The sequence below is a fragment of the Ricinus communis genome, chromosome 8, assembly GCF_019578655.1.
Source record: "Ricinus communis isolate WT05 ecotype wild-type chromosome 8, ASM1957865v1, whole genome shotgun sequence".
Classification (NCBI taxonomy): Eukaryota; Viridiplantae; Streptophyta; class Magnoliopsida; order Malpighiales; family Euphorbiaceae; genus Ricinus; species Ricinus communis.
In genome coordinates, this window is record NC_063263.1 from 13669185 (window position 1) to 13683579 (window position 14395).

The following is a 14395-nucleotide window of genomic DNA, read 5'->3' on the forward strand; positions in this document are numbered from 1 at the left end:
ATCTTTCTTTCCTACTACATGTTAAATGGGGTTGCCATTTTGACGTTGGTATGTCTAGTCGTGTTTTCTATGAAAGTAGGAACATACATGGAAACTAAAAATAGTGATAGTGATAGTGATAGAGATAGATGTCCAAAGTTAAAGACATCAAGTATCAACTCATCACAAGCAATACAGTCCTGAAGAACTTTAGTCAGCAGTTATGTTGCCATAATTGACCCGAGTTTATCTAATTGCTAAAAACAGTGTATATCTGTATATATATGACTAGTTATGGCCTAATTGCTGAACAATTCTCAAATTATTGACTAGATTAAAGCTTCGCAGTTACAGCATATGCCATTTTAATGAAATCTGATAGAAAATGGGAATGGGAATTGCCTTTGTGCTCAACTCGTTTCCTACAATTTTTAAAAGAGTTTCTACTTTAACTTTTTGATGTACGTTAACTTTTTGATGTACTTTTTCTTTTTTAAGAAAACAATAGTTCTTAGAGGTAACTAAAAGATTCAATTTTTTTATTTGCAAAATCATTAAAAGAACATTATAATCTCTACTCTGGAAATTATGTCAAAACATTTAATTTATTATTGGCATAATCACAAAAAAAAATACACTTTGCCACAGGATTAATTTCATCAGAATCCGGCATCCATCTTTATTAGTGTATGACATTGCACCAGTTAAAAAGACGTAATTAAATTGAAAAAAAAATTTGTTTATTTTTTATTAAGCCTTTATTATTCCATAAACAATCATTGCATGACTACGTACACACGTCTTTAAAAGTTCCGACATTCAAGCATTCGGCTGAAGACCAAATCAAGTATTACTTGAAAACCATATAAACTGAATTTAACATTGGTAAGTGACGTATTTAGCAGAAACCATTTTCGTCCATCTCATAAATGAGAACCTGGAATTATTTGTTGCAATAATGGCAACAAGAGGCTTCACATTCATAGTTGAAAGTACCCAGTAACAGAAATACCAAGTTCTGATTCACTGCCCAAGTCTAATGAACAGCTTCACTAAAAGCTAATTTACCATCTAATTCTATGCAATTGAGCTCTACTGTCTATGAATAACTACATAATAAGACTAGGCAGTGCAAAATAGCACATCTAAATCTCTACAAATAAATAATCATAGTCGTGCCTCCCACTCATGTACCTGATGCATGGATGAGCAAAGAGAGTTTGCCTCCTGCAACTCAGGAAAATACATGAATAGAAGACCTGTGAGACTGCAAAAAGAAACTAACCTACTAGCTCCAATTGTTGAATAAAATGAGATTATATCATCACTGTTCTTTCCAAATCCGTCCAGTTACCCTCAGCTTCAATTCCTTCCGATCTCCACCAGAAAAGAAAAGAGCCATATTCCGTTGGATGATGAGACCATCAAAACTGTCACGAACCTTTCGATGGCTATCCCTTATGCTTCTAGGCACTCCCTGCCATATCATCTTCCTCCCGTTCCCACCCACCTCCAGGCTGTAAGTGTAATTCTTTGCCTCATTGTCATCGCCCATAAATCGCAAGAATGCTATGTAGACAGGAGCCATTCCAAGCTGGAAAGCTTCAAAATGTAGACAGAAGTACTGACCAAAGCAGCTAAAGACCTACAAATACAAAGAAAAAATAAAGACTAATTGTTTACACTGCAGTGAAAACGCTTTTGTTAAAAAAAAAAATCTAACTGCAAAAAGTTCAGTCTGGCTAGAAACTAACATGCTTTCTCAACACCATAAACTAGATTTTATCTCCCAGTCTCCCACTTAACTTTACACTTGAAGACATGAATATATCAACTCATGAGGCTTGTTAGTTTACAAACTCATGGTATTTGGGAGGTGTGATTTCCTGGGATATTATTTAATAATAACTGAATTCACATATGCATCAAATCAGAATTGTTCTCTTGAATGCCCAAAAAGGAAAAGGGTAACACTTTTTTGGTAAGGATCAGGAGGAATCCAAAGAGACAAAAGCACAAGACAAAAACAATACCGTCAGCATCCACGTTGCATTCTCAACTTCATGCGGATTTGATTTGACATATCGATGGTTGAAAGTACTGCCATTATGCATATCAACTTTGTGATCGTCTTTCAAATGGGCCACCAGATAAGGAATATCACCTATAACTGTGCATTCTGATCCAGCATAGGGGCAATTGTAAGGTCTATAAACACATTGTGATTCATGCTTTAGTTTGCTGTAGTAGGGATATATACCCACACAGCCAAAACTGTGATATTTACATGGAAGTTCAAGAGACGCTGCAACTTTCTCTAATGCAAGACATCTGATATTACCAAGTTCATGCCTGCAGGTGGGGCATCTATTGTGAACCCTGGGTTTGCAGCCGGAACATAATGTATGACCATTTGAGCACTGCATCATAAAAACACAACAAATGAAGAAAGAACCAGGCATTCAAGTATAAACTCTAAAATCCTCCTATGATGCATGTGTGCGCATGCATTTGCCTAGACGTGCGTGCAAAATATATATCTAAACAATGTTCAGGAAAAAAATGCATCTTAACAAAAGAAGAAAATCTCATTCCATACTTGCATGCTGAACTAAGTGATTACAATAGACTAATAAAGTGCACGCTGCAGACCTGATGGATTGGAGGATACATAGCATTCAAGCACACAGGGCACTCCAAAAGTTCACGAACACTGCTAGACACGGTCACGTTGGGTTTCATTGCTGTCTGAGCAGGATCATTCACACTTTCACCAACATCCATCATGTCTTCACTCGGAGGAGGATCAATAACCTCTGGCTTACTACGCAAGTCATCAAAGAAAGGATTTCCAGATGCCATGCTAGTGTGGTAACTCTATGAACAAAAGTTATGAAAAGCAATTAACTATCAACATAAGGGTGGTTAATTACAGCACAGATCACAGAAATGAAATGTAAGATGCAAAGGACACAAGATAAAAATTAATATTATATATGCATCAATTGACTAGGGTGACCTTCTCAAGCCCCATAGAAAGCAAGCATGCTAATTAACTTATATTAAACATAAGGTAAACAGTCAACACCTTAAGCCTCATGATTGAATTGTTGTAGCTATGTACTAATTAATCCTTGTAAGCAATGCATTGCCTATTTTCACATTTCTGATGGCAAATGCCATTGACTTCACATTTCGAAAGTGTATATATCAATTAAACATGATCAACAAGAAACTCTTACCACTAAAGCTTGCTCCCTACTCAACTCTCTGGCTTGATTTGGTAAGGTGTGGACAAGTTGTGATTCCTCAACCTAGCAATAAAAAAAAAATTCACATAAAACTTTATGATACTACTCAAAGTCCAAAACCGAATATCAAACAGGAAATCCTTCATTCAGACTCTTCAATCAATATGATAGTAACAAAAATGTTCATGGACACCGCAATGAGGACATGACAATATCACAAAATACAGCCAACAAGCAAGGATAGCCCTTGCATTTGCTTTCTTAACGCAACTACTTCCACCTCTACTTCTTGGATAGAACATTTAAACGTACCAAAATCGGAGACTTTTTATCCAATTAACATGACAAGACACTGCACAAAGAGCATAGAATCACAGATATGAATACCACACGTGGTGCAGAAAGCATGCATTTTGACAATGTTAAAAAAAGAAAAAGAAACTATGAGAAATTGTGAAGGGAAATCATCAGAACAATAAAATTTCCTCACTGACAAGCAAAACAGAAAAATACATAATTAGAAAACGGGGCAATAGAGGAAACAAAATCATCACTCTCACTGTGCACAAAGTAATAAATAAATAAAATAAAAGCTTTTTTAAATACTACAAACAAAAGTGCAAAATAATCAAACGGGAAAAGAAATAAAATCCTAAAATCAAAAGAAACCCAAATGAAATCTAAAGCAAATAGACAGTAGATCTGGAATATTCCAAAAGTAAATTAACATTAATTTTCTTTTTTTAAGAAAAAAGAAGGAAACTTTGTGATGAATATTAGACAAGAAAACCAAATCAAACACCACAAGCCCAATAAGAAGAAGGCAAAAATAAGTGCACAAAAACAAGACTAATCAAGAAAAGAGAGTACCTTGAGATCAAACACCCATGAAAGAGAGGATAAAATGGAAAGGCAAACCGTCCTAATAGTTTTAGAGAGAGAGAGATTAGGCGTCTATTAAATGAGAGTGCAATAACTAACAACAAATACAGAAGAAATGCGCGTAAATACAGAGAGAAACTAGAGAAGGAGAAATTTCAAATTAAAGTCGTTGGATAGACATAGAGAGAGAGGAGCGTGTAAATATGACTGGTACATGAGAAGGGGGTAGGAGAGAGAAATTTCTCGAGAAAATACAAAAAGAAAAAGTTTTTTTTAAGTAAAATTGTGGGGCCCTTTATACTAACCTGGGTTTTTGTTTTGTTTTTCCTAGTTTCCAATCAAATCCCGGAAAGTTAGAGAGAGAGAGCAAAAGAGTAATAAAAAAATTTTGATTTGATATTTAAAATAGCAAAAGGCTATTTGTCTGTCTGATGCTACTGAAGTCGAACCAGTGAGAGAGAGAGAGAGAGAGAGAGAGAGAAGAAGGCAATGGGCCGGAGATACTGTGGACGGCAATTAATCGTGTCTGGTGGGCCTATGTCCTCTGCAGCCTATGTAATAGTGTTTTACGCCCCCAACTGGTTGCGCGTCGACTTCACGCTTACTTTCTGAGTTTATTTTATCAATTCTTTACTGTGCATTTCTATAATTATTTTTAGGAAATAGCAGTTTTCGTTCTCGCAATTATGTAGTTTATATAGTTTTTATTTGTCAAAATATTATTTATTTTAAAATATATAAAAATTGATAAAAAGAATCGAGGGTTATATATATATATATATATATAGGCATGTTGGATTAAGGCTTCCTCCTTTTAAGGAACAGAAAAAACCATTGTTAAAAACTTAGAACGACTGACAAAAACAACATTGGGACATATTATTTGATTAAACAAGACTCCTTCATATCATCATCTTCTTCTTCTTTTTCTTTCTCTTTTTTGGACATCTGTTTATTTTAATGACACTTGAAGTTTTAGAAAGTTGTTTGAATAAAAAGTTGATACAGTGTTTTAAATTTGTATAATCATGAAGTGCAGCTTTGTTTCTCTTTGCTTTTCAGATAATTCCTCCAAAAGTTATACCTCCTAAGTTCTTCCTTTTTATGTGGTTATGGTGTAATTATTAGATTCCAGCAGCCACTTGCTTTGTTTCTTTCAAGTAATTTCTTACTTGCTGTATTTCAAATTTTGAATCTCTGTTATTTTCAAAACATTATTTATTTTCATACTACTGTTGCAGTCTTTTCTTTTTCTTTTTTTTGTTAATAATTAAGGAAATAGCGTAATAATAGAAAATCACCTGAACTCAAAACGTAACGTGCTTTGCTTTTCATTTTCCTCTCATTCCCATCATTTGAAATATCATTATCTCTTTTTATAATTATTTATTTATTCCCTTTCACTTGTCAACTTTATTTTCTTTTTCTTTCATTTTGTCATAAAATTTAATTTAATTCTTATAAAAGCTCACATTATAATTAATAGTGGTTAAATATTTAATAATAATTGAGTGACCAAATTATAGAAATTTAGTTGTCAAATATGCAAGTTGGCCTTATGTTTAACAGGAGGAGTGGACGAAATTTATTTATTTATTTTTAAAAAAATTATTTATCTTAAAAATATGTAAATAAATAATAAAAATATTTTATAATTTAATTAAAATTTTAAATTTAAATATTAAATATACAGTGATATTAAAATTTATTTATAAAAATATTTTATTATTTGTAAGAATTTTGTCAAATTAAATTTAAATATATAAATAAATTTTTTTAATTTTTTTCAAATCTTATAATAAAGCCACAGTTTGATTTCACCCGTCAAAGTCCAAACAGGAGGAGGGATCCATAAAAGAAAAGCCCAAAACCACTAGGGAGGCGTCACCGTCAAGCTCTCCTTTCACCTCTCCTTTTCTTCTTTCTTTCTTCTACTTCAGTGTGTATTGTATATCGTATCGGCGAAAACCTCTCATCTCTTTCTATTACACTCACATGCTTCTTCGATCTCTCCTTTAGGTCTGTCTCTCTTCATCTTATTCTTATTATAATTCCTTTCGCTATTTCCTAATTCTCTCCCTCTTCCTCCACTGTTACATGTGTCTCATTTATTGATTACTGTTACCTATAATTAATTAATTTGTTTATTTGGAATTGATTGAGTTGTTGTTACTGGTGGTGATTTTGGCGGTTGTATCTGTTTGGTTGGCAACAACACTTATTAAATACTTAAGGTTTTTTACTTCTTGAGTAGTTACTTTCTTTTATTTTCATTTGCATTTTTTATAATAAATCTATAGAAAGAGTAATTATTGATTGATTATTAAACTGGTAATCGCAGTTCAGTGTAAACGCTCAGGGTAATCATGCCGGACGTGCAAGCTCTCGTGAACGACTTTCTTAACAAGCTTAAGAAGCGGTAAAAAGCTCTTAATCAGATAATTAATTAGTTAATATTTGTATTAGTGTGTCATTTTGTGTTTCTTTTTTCTCTGGTGTTGCAGTAAGATTGAGGGCTCGCAGGCCACGGCTAAGCAGACGGCGGAAGTGCTGCGGTCAGTGATTTCGCAGCAGAGAGTTCCTTACACTAATCAGGCTGCTGCGTTGATTGATGCTGTTAAGGCTGTTGGAGAGCAGCTAATTGCTGCTAATCCTGTTGGTACGTGTCCTAGTTATTAGTTTTTTTTTTTTTCCAACAAGTAATCAGTGATAATATACTCTTTTGTTCATTTGAATAGTATATATTATTTGCAGATCATGAAGTTGATTAATGTTGAAATTTGGGTAAAATTAAAAACTATAGCTGATATGATATTTCTTAAATTTGAAAATACAGGGTTATAATAATCTTTTTATTAGTTTTCATTTTAGAACCTCTTAACACTTGTGTTTTTCAGTTGAAACAATTTTGTTGATTTTCTATTCATTTAGCTTGATTTAAGTTGAAGTTTGCAATTCTTTATTGTGGTGTGATATTTTTATTCATTCTTCAGATTAGCATACTCCATGATTGTTCTATTTTTCATCTTCTTTTCTTTTTATGCACTAGTACTTTTTAGGTTTGTGTTCCATGAGGCCTTTTCTTGTCCTGGAAACAAACCAAGTATAAATGTCATTGACTATAGAAAGAGATGCATAATTACAGTGGAGAGGTTAAAAGAAAATTGTTGTATCTGCGGGACGGCTCATTTTTTGTCAATCAATTTCAATACATATTGAAACTATGAATTAATTATTTCTTATCTCCAGAATTGTTTCTCCATTTTTTTGCATCTTATGGCTGTTGTTTGAAGGATTATTGATGTCTGTATGTTTTCTATTGATCTTTATATTAAATACATTGCAGAACTGGCTGTGGGTAATATAGTAAGGCGTGTTTTGCACATTATTAGGGAGGAGGATCTGTCACTGACAACAGCTGCTATTGCGGGATTAAACTTAGCAGCTGTAAGTGATGATGATGATGATGGTGAGCGAGATGATCACCCAGTTTTATCAGCTGCTGCCGTTGCTGCTGCTGCAAGAAGCACTTTGCGTCCGCCTTCTTTGCAGACCTTGCTGGAGGACATGCCAGACTCCGCAGCTATTCCTCATACTTCTTCATCGGGGGGTGATTCTGAAGGAAAAAGCAAATGTGTGTTCCCTCATTTTATGTTCTTTAAACTTCTTGTGCATCCGTTCTATCATGTATAATATCTTACTGTAAATTCCATCTATATTCTTTTTACTTGTGTTGGTTGGAAACTATTTATATTGAAAATTGGTTCTATGTGATGGTGTTAACAATAGCATTATCTGATATGCTTAAGATCCTAGCTCTTTCTTCTTCTTTTTTTTTTTTTTTTAATTATATTTTTCTTGAAAGGATATGAATGGCATTTGGTATTTAAGGATTTAATTGCCATAACAGCTGCTGATAAAAGTTCAAGATCTCGGAAACTGAAGCACGACGTTATTGAATCTGTTAATGAGCTCATACAAGATATAGCCATGTGTCATGAACAGATTGCAGAGCAAGCAGTGGAACATATCCATCAAAAGTAAGTTTCCTTCTTGGCCTATGGCAAATAGTCTATTCTGTATGTGTTTATGTTTGGTTATTTGGCAGAAGTATCAGTTTTTTTTGTTGGTAACCTTAGCATGTACATCATAAGGTAAATATGTACACACATTGGTAGTGCAAACTTTCTATTTTCATGATTTAATAACTTGACATCTGCTACATATATGCATGAATTGTATTGTTACCATCTCTTTGTCTTACTGATTTAATTATCATATGCATTTTCAGCGAGGTAATACTAACTTTAGGCAGTTCGAGGACAGTACTGGAATTCCTTTGTGCTGCAAAGGAGAAGAAAAGATCATTTCGAGTATTTGTTGCTGAAGGTGCTCCTAGGTTTGTACAAATTGGTTTGCCCATTGTTTATTATGGAAATAATAAGCTTATGGTAGTTAAATTTTGGTATTATTTTTGTTACATGATTTTAACATCACTTGTTGGTACTTAACTAGGTATCAAGGGCATCTCCTTGTCAAGGAATTGGTTGCAAGAGGTTTACAGACAACTTTGATTACTGACTCAGCAGTTTTTGCCATGATTTCTAGAGTAAACATGGTATATAAAAGAATCTAGCCTTTTCTTGTTTTTCTCTTATTCTCTTGTCGGTTGGTGGAGAGTTCCTTATTCATTTAAAAACCTGCAATGTGAAGGTGATTGTTGGAGCTCATGCTGTTATGGCCAATGGTGGCGTTATAGCACCTGTGGGGTTAAATATGGTTGCACTTGCAGCTCAAAAACATGCCGTCCCATTTGTTGTGCTTGCTGGAAGTCACAAGGTATGTCGTTACAGCTTGCCCAGAAGCTTTGGTACTGAGCAGAACAAAGAATCTTTTTGAGCTTTAGTTCTTGGGTTTACTTCCTTTGTCTGTACTCAAGTGGATTTAAGCTGCGGTTACTGGTCAGATGGTGGGAAACATAAATTTCCAACTAAATGGATAATAAGATATTGAACGTTTTTCTTTTCCTCCGTGTTAGTCCCTGTTAGAATTTTTTTGTTTATGTAATGTCCTTTTGGTATAATTCTATATATACATGTGTATGTATATGACAATTGTAGAGAGAAAAATATTCTAGACATACACGTTTATATCTAAGATAATTGTAGTGAATTGAAAATTCAGTATAGAGGTCATCATGGACCAAGTTGCCCAGACTGGCAGAGTTGAGTTAGGTAGGGTATGTTGCCCAAACAATTTGAACTAGGATGATGCTAAACTTTAGGTCCAACTTCTTTTGCTGACCTGTGTTGCAGTTAACCTTAGACCTTGCCCTTAACCAAACAAATTGTGCTACTAGTTCTCATATTATTTAAGTATAAATCGTCTTATCTGTCAGCCTGATGGTTGGGTTGGGGCCACTCTGTCAGGTCTTTTCTAAATGAGGTCGGCATGATTCCACTGTGAGATCACCTCCAGTCCCCCTTGGTGGACTTCTTACCTATAGTAACTTACCTCATAGGTCTTCCTTGGACTTCAATTGCTGCAACTGAAAGTGAGAAAGTAGTAGGTAATCTCTTTCAAGTCTTTTGATTTGTGCTGTTTTGCCAACTTGGCAGTTGTGCCCCTTGTATCCACACAATCCTGAGGTTCTACTAAATGAATTGAGATCTCCATCTGAGCTGCTGGATTTTGGAGAATTCTCAGATTGCTTGGATTTTGGGAGTGGCACTGGGTCTCCTCTTCTTCATGTTGTAAATCCAACATTTGACTATGTTCCGCCAAAGCTTGTTAGTCTGTTCATTACTGACACGTAAGTCTACTTCTTTTAAGGACTGCATGAGCTAGAGGCATCAGATTTTTAAACATTCCTTATTCAGTTTTACATGTTTGATCTCTGCCGATGCCCATTATGGAGTTTGCTGCTAGGTGTTTGATAAACTCAATACTATGCAATTTACTAATTCTATTTGCATCACAGTGGAGGGCACAATCCGTCCTACATGTATCGACTTATTGCTGATTATTACTCTGCTGATGATTTGGTGGTGCAACGAAGACCTGCCTCAGGGAATTGATTCCCACCAGACTTCTAAAAGCATGTGGTAAGTACTTGTGTTTTCTTCACCTCTGTCCTTAATATCTGTGTCTGTGGTTGTCTCTTGTTATTATCACAAAAAGGATACTTTTCTTCGTCTTTATAGTATTTTGTTTGAACTAACAAAAGCCTTCACTTGAGTATAAAACTACTTCCATTTTTCCAATGATCAATTTGCTGCTCGCCTTTCTTGGTCATCAAAATTTCTACAGTTCTACAGTATCTGATATTCCATATTTTACTCTTCCAATTTACTCTATTAGATTGCATCCGGCTGGTAGATGCTTATCAAATCATTTATTATACATCTGATAAAAGCAGTTTGGTTTTCCCTATTCTTTTTCTTCTAATAAAAAAATTCAGAATCAGAACAGCTTTGCATGTTTGTGATTACGTCTTTTAATGATCTTGTGAGAAGTTCAAACAATATCAATTGGTTGCATTTATATGGCATGTACATGGCAGCTGCTCATTAACGTTTTCTTTTTCCAATTTTCAGGCAGTTTAGGAATTACCATGGAAGAGGTGGACTGGAGATTAAAGAAATTAATTGACTTTATGGTACCATGTTAACCTCCATTAATCATGAAAAGAAAATGCAGAATTATTAGCTAATAGCGCATGGAATATACTTGGAGACGGGCGAGGGAACGCCCATTTTTGTGATTGTAACAGAGAACCATGAATTGAGAGTGATGTTTGTAATTGTGAGTTAGAAGCTTTATGAGTTGTTACAGCTATGCACGAAAGAGACAAATCAAGCATTTATTGTATGCAATTTGTTTGCGAATTTGATAGCAGTTACCTGGACTGCTCGGTGGAGACTGTATAGTTTGATTCTGTTGTTCTACCAGCACAGCTAAAAAATTAATAGATATTTCTGAACAAATTTTTCTATTTTCAACTTGATACTTACATAGTCTATTTTCTGCCCCGTCCATGCATAGTTTACGCTAACTCAATTGAACAAAGAGATCGGACTATCTTCAGCACTTGCATCTTACTTGGCTTGTACCCTTGTCATGAAGGCTCATTGCGGAACAATCTGCCTTTTACCTTCAATATCAGTAGGTGGTGACTGCTAACTGCATTACAGTTGTATGCCATGGGATGTCGAATTTTTACATATGCTGAACTGATCCATGAAGTTTTATTTTATACGTGAAAGGCGTTATTGGTGAAGTATCATAAATGAAATCATATAAATAACGTGCTGGTTTCATTATGGTACAGGCCAGCTCAAATGTGAGCAATCATTTATGTCCTACATCGAACCAGAAATAAACATAAGTTCGAGAGTAGATGACTCGAACTCGCTGCAAGACCAGGTCCCCGTTTGTAAGAACAGCCTTGGCACCTCCTTCAATCCGAGTTTGAGAAACAGTAACACTATCACCATTAGTTTTCATTGGGGCAGATAATACCTCATGCTTTCCAGCGGTACTCACGATTGGGCATGACAGGTAGTCCAGAGGGTCTGACTCACACTGAAGTACGCAGCTATCTATCGTAAGCTTTCCACTTCTATGAAGCAAGCAGCAACCGAGCTCTGCTTTCACCGTAAGGTTTGCCAATTTGCAAGTTGACAGGAACTCCAATGCACTGGTTGAACAAAATGAAACAGCACATGTCAAATTCTGTGTAGTGATGACAATATAGGGAATTGTGACCCCTAAGTTTCCACCCTAAACTGCCGGATAAAATGTTCAGGTAGAAAGCTAGACATAAAAAGCAGTTTACATTTAAGTCATAATCATAAACCAAGAAGACAGAGAAATGGGCATCCCAATCATTTATGAGTTGCATATATGTAAGACTGTTGCAGATATTTGCCTGTTATGACGATTTTGTATTGGTATTCCCTATTAATTAGTGTACACTTGAGTTCAGCATGTTTTATGATGGCACGGTACAAATAAATCTGCTAAAGTTCCTGTTTTCTTTTGCATGTCATTGACATTATTACAGTGTGGAGGACCCTTATAATAGTATAGAGATGGAAATCTCAGATGATCACCATACAAGAATAAAATAAAGCAAATAAATGGAGATATTACACACCTGTCTGAACCTCGAGAGCATAAGAGCATTGTTTCATCAGGAAGCTCACCTCCACCAATCTGAACAAAGTTAAGATTGAAAAATGCACAATTGGCAAAATTGACAAATAAAAAAAGACTTTTCCTCTTTCTGTTGCTTGTGTGCATGTAAAAACAAACAAAGGGCACTCTTCCCAAACACTGACAAATTGAGAAAACCTTTTTAGCTTCTAAATTTATATACCTTTTACACCTATTTTTTTTTTGGGTAATCAATGCATTTATAAATTTGCAACGAGAATAAGGAAATGGCCAAGGTCATTTATGATTCCAATTCTAAGTTATTAATATGACAGTAGGAAGTAGCTACAATTAAAGTAAAAGTAACATCTCCAAGTACAGATCATTGGCTCATACCAGGCAGAGTGGTTTGTTTATTTGAATATTTGAGGCAAGATGACTTCCACCCGCTGAGATAAGAATGGTGTCACCAGGTCTAAAAGAAACACGTTTATGATACATTTTTCTTTTCATCATTTTGGCTCAAAAATCATACATAGCAAGATGCCAACTAACATACCTAGCAGCAGACACAGCCATCTCAATGCTGGGGAAGACTCCAGGTTGAGATGTATCTTTGATAGACCGGTCTACTCGGAGCCATAGGCGAGGGTGACATGCCAAGAAATGCCATCTGTGGCAAACGAGGGCGGTGTTATACCGATCTGCAAACTCAATAGGAACTCGTGACACAGATAGAACCAATTTGTCTCACACATTTATTGTGGTACTAAATCTACCCCTGAATTCTATATGTACTACTTAAGGTCATAAGAAGCAGGCTCGCATAAGAGAATAAACATAGACAAAAACTGAAAACATGTCAACTAATATAGTTTCACCTCATAAAGTATAATTGATTTCCTTCTCTCTCATAAGAAAATATAAGCTCACATCTGACCTTTTAAACACCCTACTGAATTAAATCCATTTGAGGCACACACCAGACTATAAACCTTCAAGTGTGACAGTTACCCTCCATTTTTAGCCATTCTTTCTCTCTTGCTCTCACGTCCTTTCTAGTTCAATAATTTAGCCATCCTCGATCAATCTAAAATCATTCTAATGAAATTCTGTTTCACAATCGAATCTTCTTATTTTTTGAACCTTAGACTAGGAAGCAAAAATTACAAAAAAAGAAAAAAAGAAAAAGAATTAATAAATAAACTTCTTTCAGAGCATCTGCAGATCATTTATCCATGAAGCCAGAGCTTTATATTAAAATTGCTATCAAGAATAGTCATTGAGTTATCAGCTAAAACCCCAAAACAGCTAAACAAGTTAATCTTGCAAGCTACCTACCAACCAACAAAACAAAAGATTAGAGCTTTCACATTATATTCAAAAGAGAGAAAGAAAGAAAGAATGGATCAATCAATCAAATACAGACAAGACTAGAGTTCCGCAACAAACAGAGCAAGAACGAGAAAGAAGAAGAAGAAACCTGGAATTGGGGATAAGAAGCTGAAAATGTGCATAAGACAACCATCATCGAGATTGTTAATTCTACAATTATCTCCTTCCTTCTTTTTCCGCTTCCACTTTCCTTTCTCTGCCTTCTCCATACCTTCTTTCTCTCTCGCTTGACCGACTTACAATTTTATCATTTCCATAGTATTAGTAAAACCGACACGATACACTAAGCTTTCCCGATATCTCTACTCTCCCATTCGGTATCACCCGATACACAACCAAAGTTAGTTGTTTCTGCCCTTATAGAAACGAATGAAGGTTGAGTGCCCACAGAGTATGGATCCATGGGCTTGGGTTAAAACACTCGCCAACTTCAGTAACATCAGTCAATTTTCCACGGCTCAAATATAAAAAATTGCTATATAAATTTAAATATATTGAAATATTATATTTTAGATATTTTTAATATACAATTTTTTCTTTTAGCGCCAGCTTGAATTCAATCCGAAAAACCTCAATAACTATTATATTTTTATATATATACTGTATCCGGTTAAAATTCATAAAAAAATTTATTTCATCTGAAAAAAAAAAAAAAGACGTAAGAAAAAGATATAATGAAATTGATAAAAATTAAAGAAATATTTTAATGACTTACTAATATAAAATTTATT

At 34.8% G+C, this 14395-nt stretch overlaps 3 protein-coding genes across 8 annotated transcripts; 1 reads left to right on the top strand and 2 right to left on the bottom strand.

The window, feature by feature from the left end:
* Positions 1 to 922: 922 nt before the first annotated feature.
* LOC8270897 (E3 ubiquitin-protein ligase DIS1) lies at positions 923 to 4570 on the bottom strand. 3 transcript variants are annotated; one of them, XM_015715258.3, is made up of 6 exons: positions 4418 to 4570; positions 4101 to 4152; positions 3222 to 3293; positions 2632 to 2856; positions 2013 to 2399; positions 923 to 1624 (listed from the first exon to the last, which is right to left on the bottom strand). In XM_015715258.3, the coding sequence occupies exons 4-6, from the start codon at positions 2839 to 2841 to the stop codon at positions 1304 to 1306; spliced, it is 918 nt and encodes a 305-aa protein (XP_015570744.1). In that variant the 5' UTR covers positions 2842 to 2856; positions 3222 to 3293; positions 4101 to 4152; positions 4418 to 4570; the 3' UTR covers positions 923 to 1303. The 3 variants fall into 3 exon arrangements, with proteins under 3 accessions (XP_015570744.1, XP_015570745.1, XP_025012052.1); XM_015715259.3 differs by lacking the exon at positions 4418 to 4570 and having other exon boundaries at positions 2013 to 2158; positions 2321 to 2399; positions 4101 to 4372; XM_025156284.2 differs by lacking the exon at positions 4418 to 4570 and having other exon boundaries at positions 4101 to 4371.
* A 1377-nt stretch (positions 4571 to 5947) lies between these two features.
* On the top strand, positions 5948 to 11106 carry LOC8270898 (translation initiation factor eIF-2B subunit beta). 4 transcript variants are annotated; one of them, XM_015715254.3, is made up of 11 exons: positions 5949 to 6346; positions 6454 to 6531; positions 6617 to 6771; positions 7459 to 7746; positions 8023 to 8152; positions 8404 to 8511; positions 8628 to 8730; positions 8826 to 8951; positions 9731 to 9924; positions 10093 to 10216; positions 10709 to 11106. In XM_015715254.3, the coding sequence occupies exons 2-10, from the start codon at positions 6479 to 6481 to the stop codon at positions 10187 to 10189; spliced, it is 1254 nt and encodes a 417-aa protein (XP_015570740.1). In that variant the 5' UTR covers positions 5949 to 6346; positions 6454 to 6478; the 3' UTR covers positions 10190 to 10216; positions 10709 to 11106. The 4 variants fall into 4 exon arrangements, 3 of the variants coding, with proteins under 3 accessions (XP_015570740.1, XP_015570739.1, XP_015570741.1); XM_015715253.3 differs by having other exon boundaries at positions 5949 to 6131; XM_015715255.3 differs by having other exon boundaries at positions 5949 to 6131; positions 6459 to 6531.
* Positions 11107 to 11345: 239 nt separating this feature from the next.
* On the bottom strand, positions 11346 to 14059 carry LOC8270899 (F-box protein SKIP5). Its single transcript, XM_002513030.4, has 5 exons — positions 13753 to 14059; positions 12829 to 12973; positions 12666 to 12744; positions 12271 to 12329; positions 11346 to 11811 (listed from the first exon to the last, which is right to left on the bottom strand). The coding sequence occupies exons 1-5, from the start codon at positions 13871 to 13873 to the stop codon at positions 11463 to 11465; spliced, it is 753 nt and encodes a 250-aa protein (XP_002513076.1). The 5' UTR covers positions 13874 to 14059; the 3' UTR covers positions 11346 to 11462.
* Positions 14060 to 14395: the final 336 nt, after the last annotated feature.

Excerpts from the sequence above, each read along its gene's own strand:
- LOC8270898 (XM_015715254.3), top strand. The coding sequence starts at position 6,479 with ATGCCGGACGTGCAAGCTCTCGTGAACGACTTTCTTAACAAGCTTAAG. Across the intron at positions 6,532-6,616 it reads CTTAACAAGCTTAAGAAGCG|TAAGATTGAGGGCTCGCAGG; the intron begins GTAAAAAGCTCT and ends CTGGTGTTGCAG. Across the intron at positions 9,925-10,092 it reads AGTCTGTTCATTACTGACAC|TGGAGGGCACAATCCGTCCT; the intron begins GTAAGTCTACTT and ends TTTGCATCACAG.
- LOC8270897 (XM_015715258.3), bottom strand. The coding sequence starts at position 2,841 with ATGGCATCTGGAAATCCTTTCTTTGATGACTTGCGTAGTAAGCCAGAG. Across the intron at positions 2,400-2,631 it reads TGTATCCTCCAATCCATCAG|TGCTCAAATGGTCATACATT; the intron begins GTCTGCAGCGTG and ends TTTATGATGCAG. Across the intron at positions 1,625-2,012 it reads ATGCAACGTGGATGCTGACG|GTCTTTAGCTGCTTTGGTCA; the intron begins GTATTGTTTTTG and ends TTGTATTTGTAG.
- LOC8270899 (XM_002513030.4), bottom strand. The coding sequence starts at position 13,873 with ATGGAGAAGGCAGAGAAAGGAAAGTGGAAGCGGAAAAAGAAGGAAGGA. Across the intron at positions 12,745-12,828 it reads ATGGCTGTGTCTGCTGCTAG|ACCTGGTGACACCATTCTTA; the intron begins GTATGTTAGTTG and ends TGTTTCTTTTAG. Across the intron at positions 11,812-12,270 it reads TGCTCTCGAGGTTCAGACAG|TGCATTGGAGTTCCTGTCAA; the intron begins GTGTGTAATATC and ends TTGTTCAACCAG.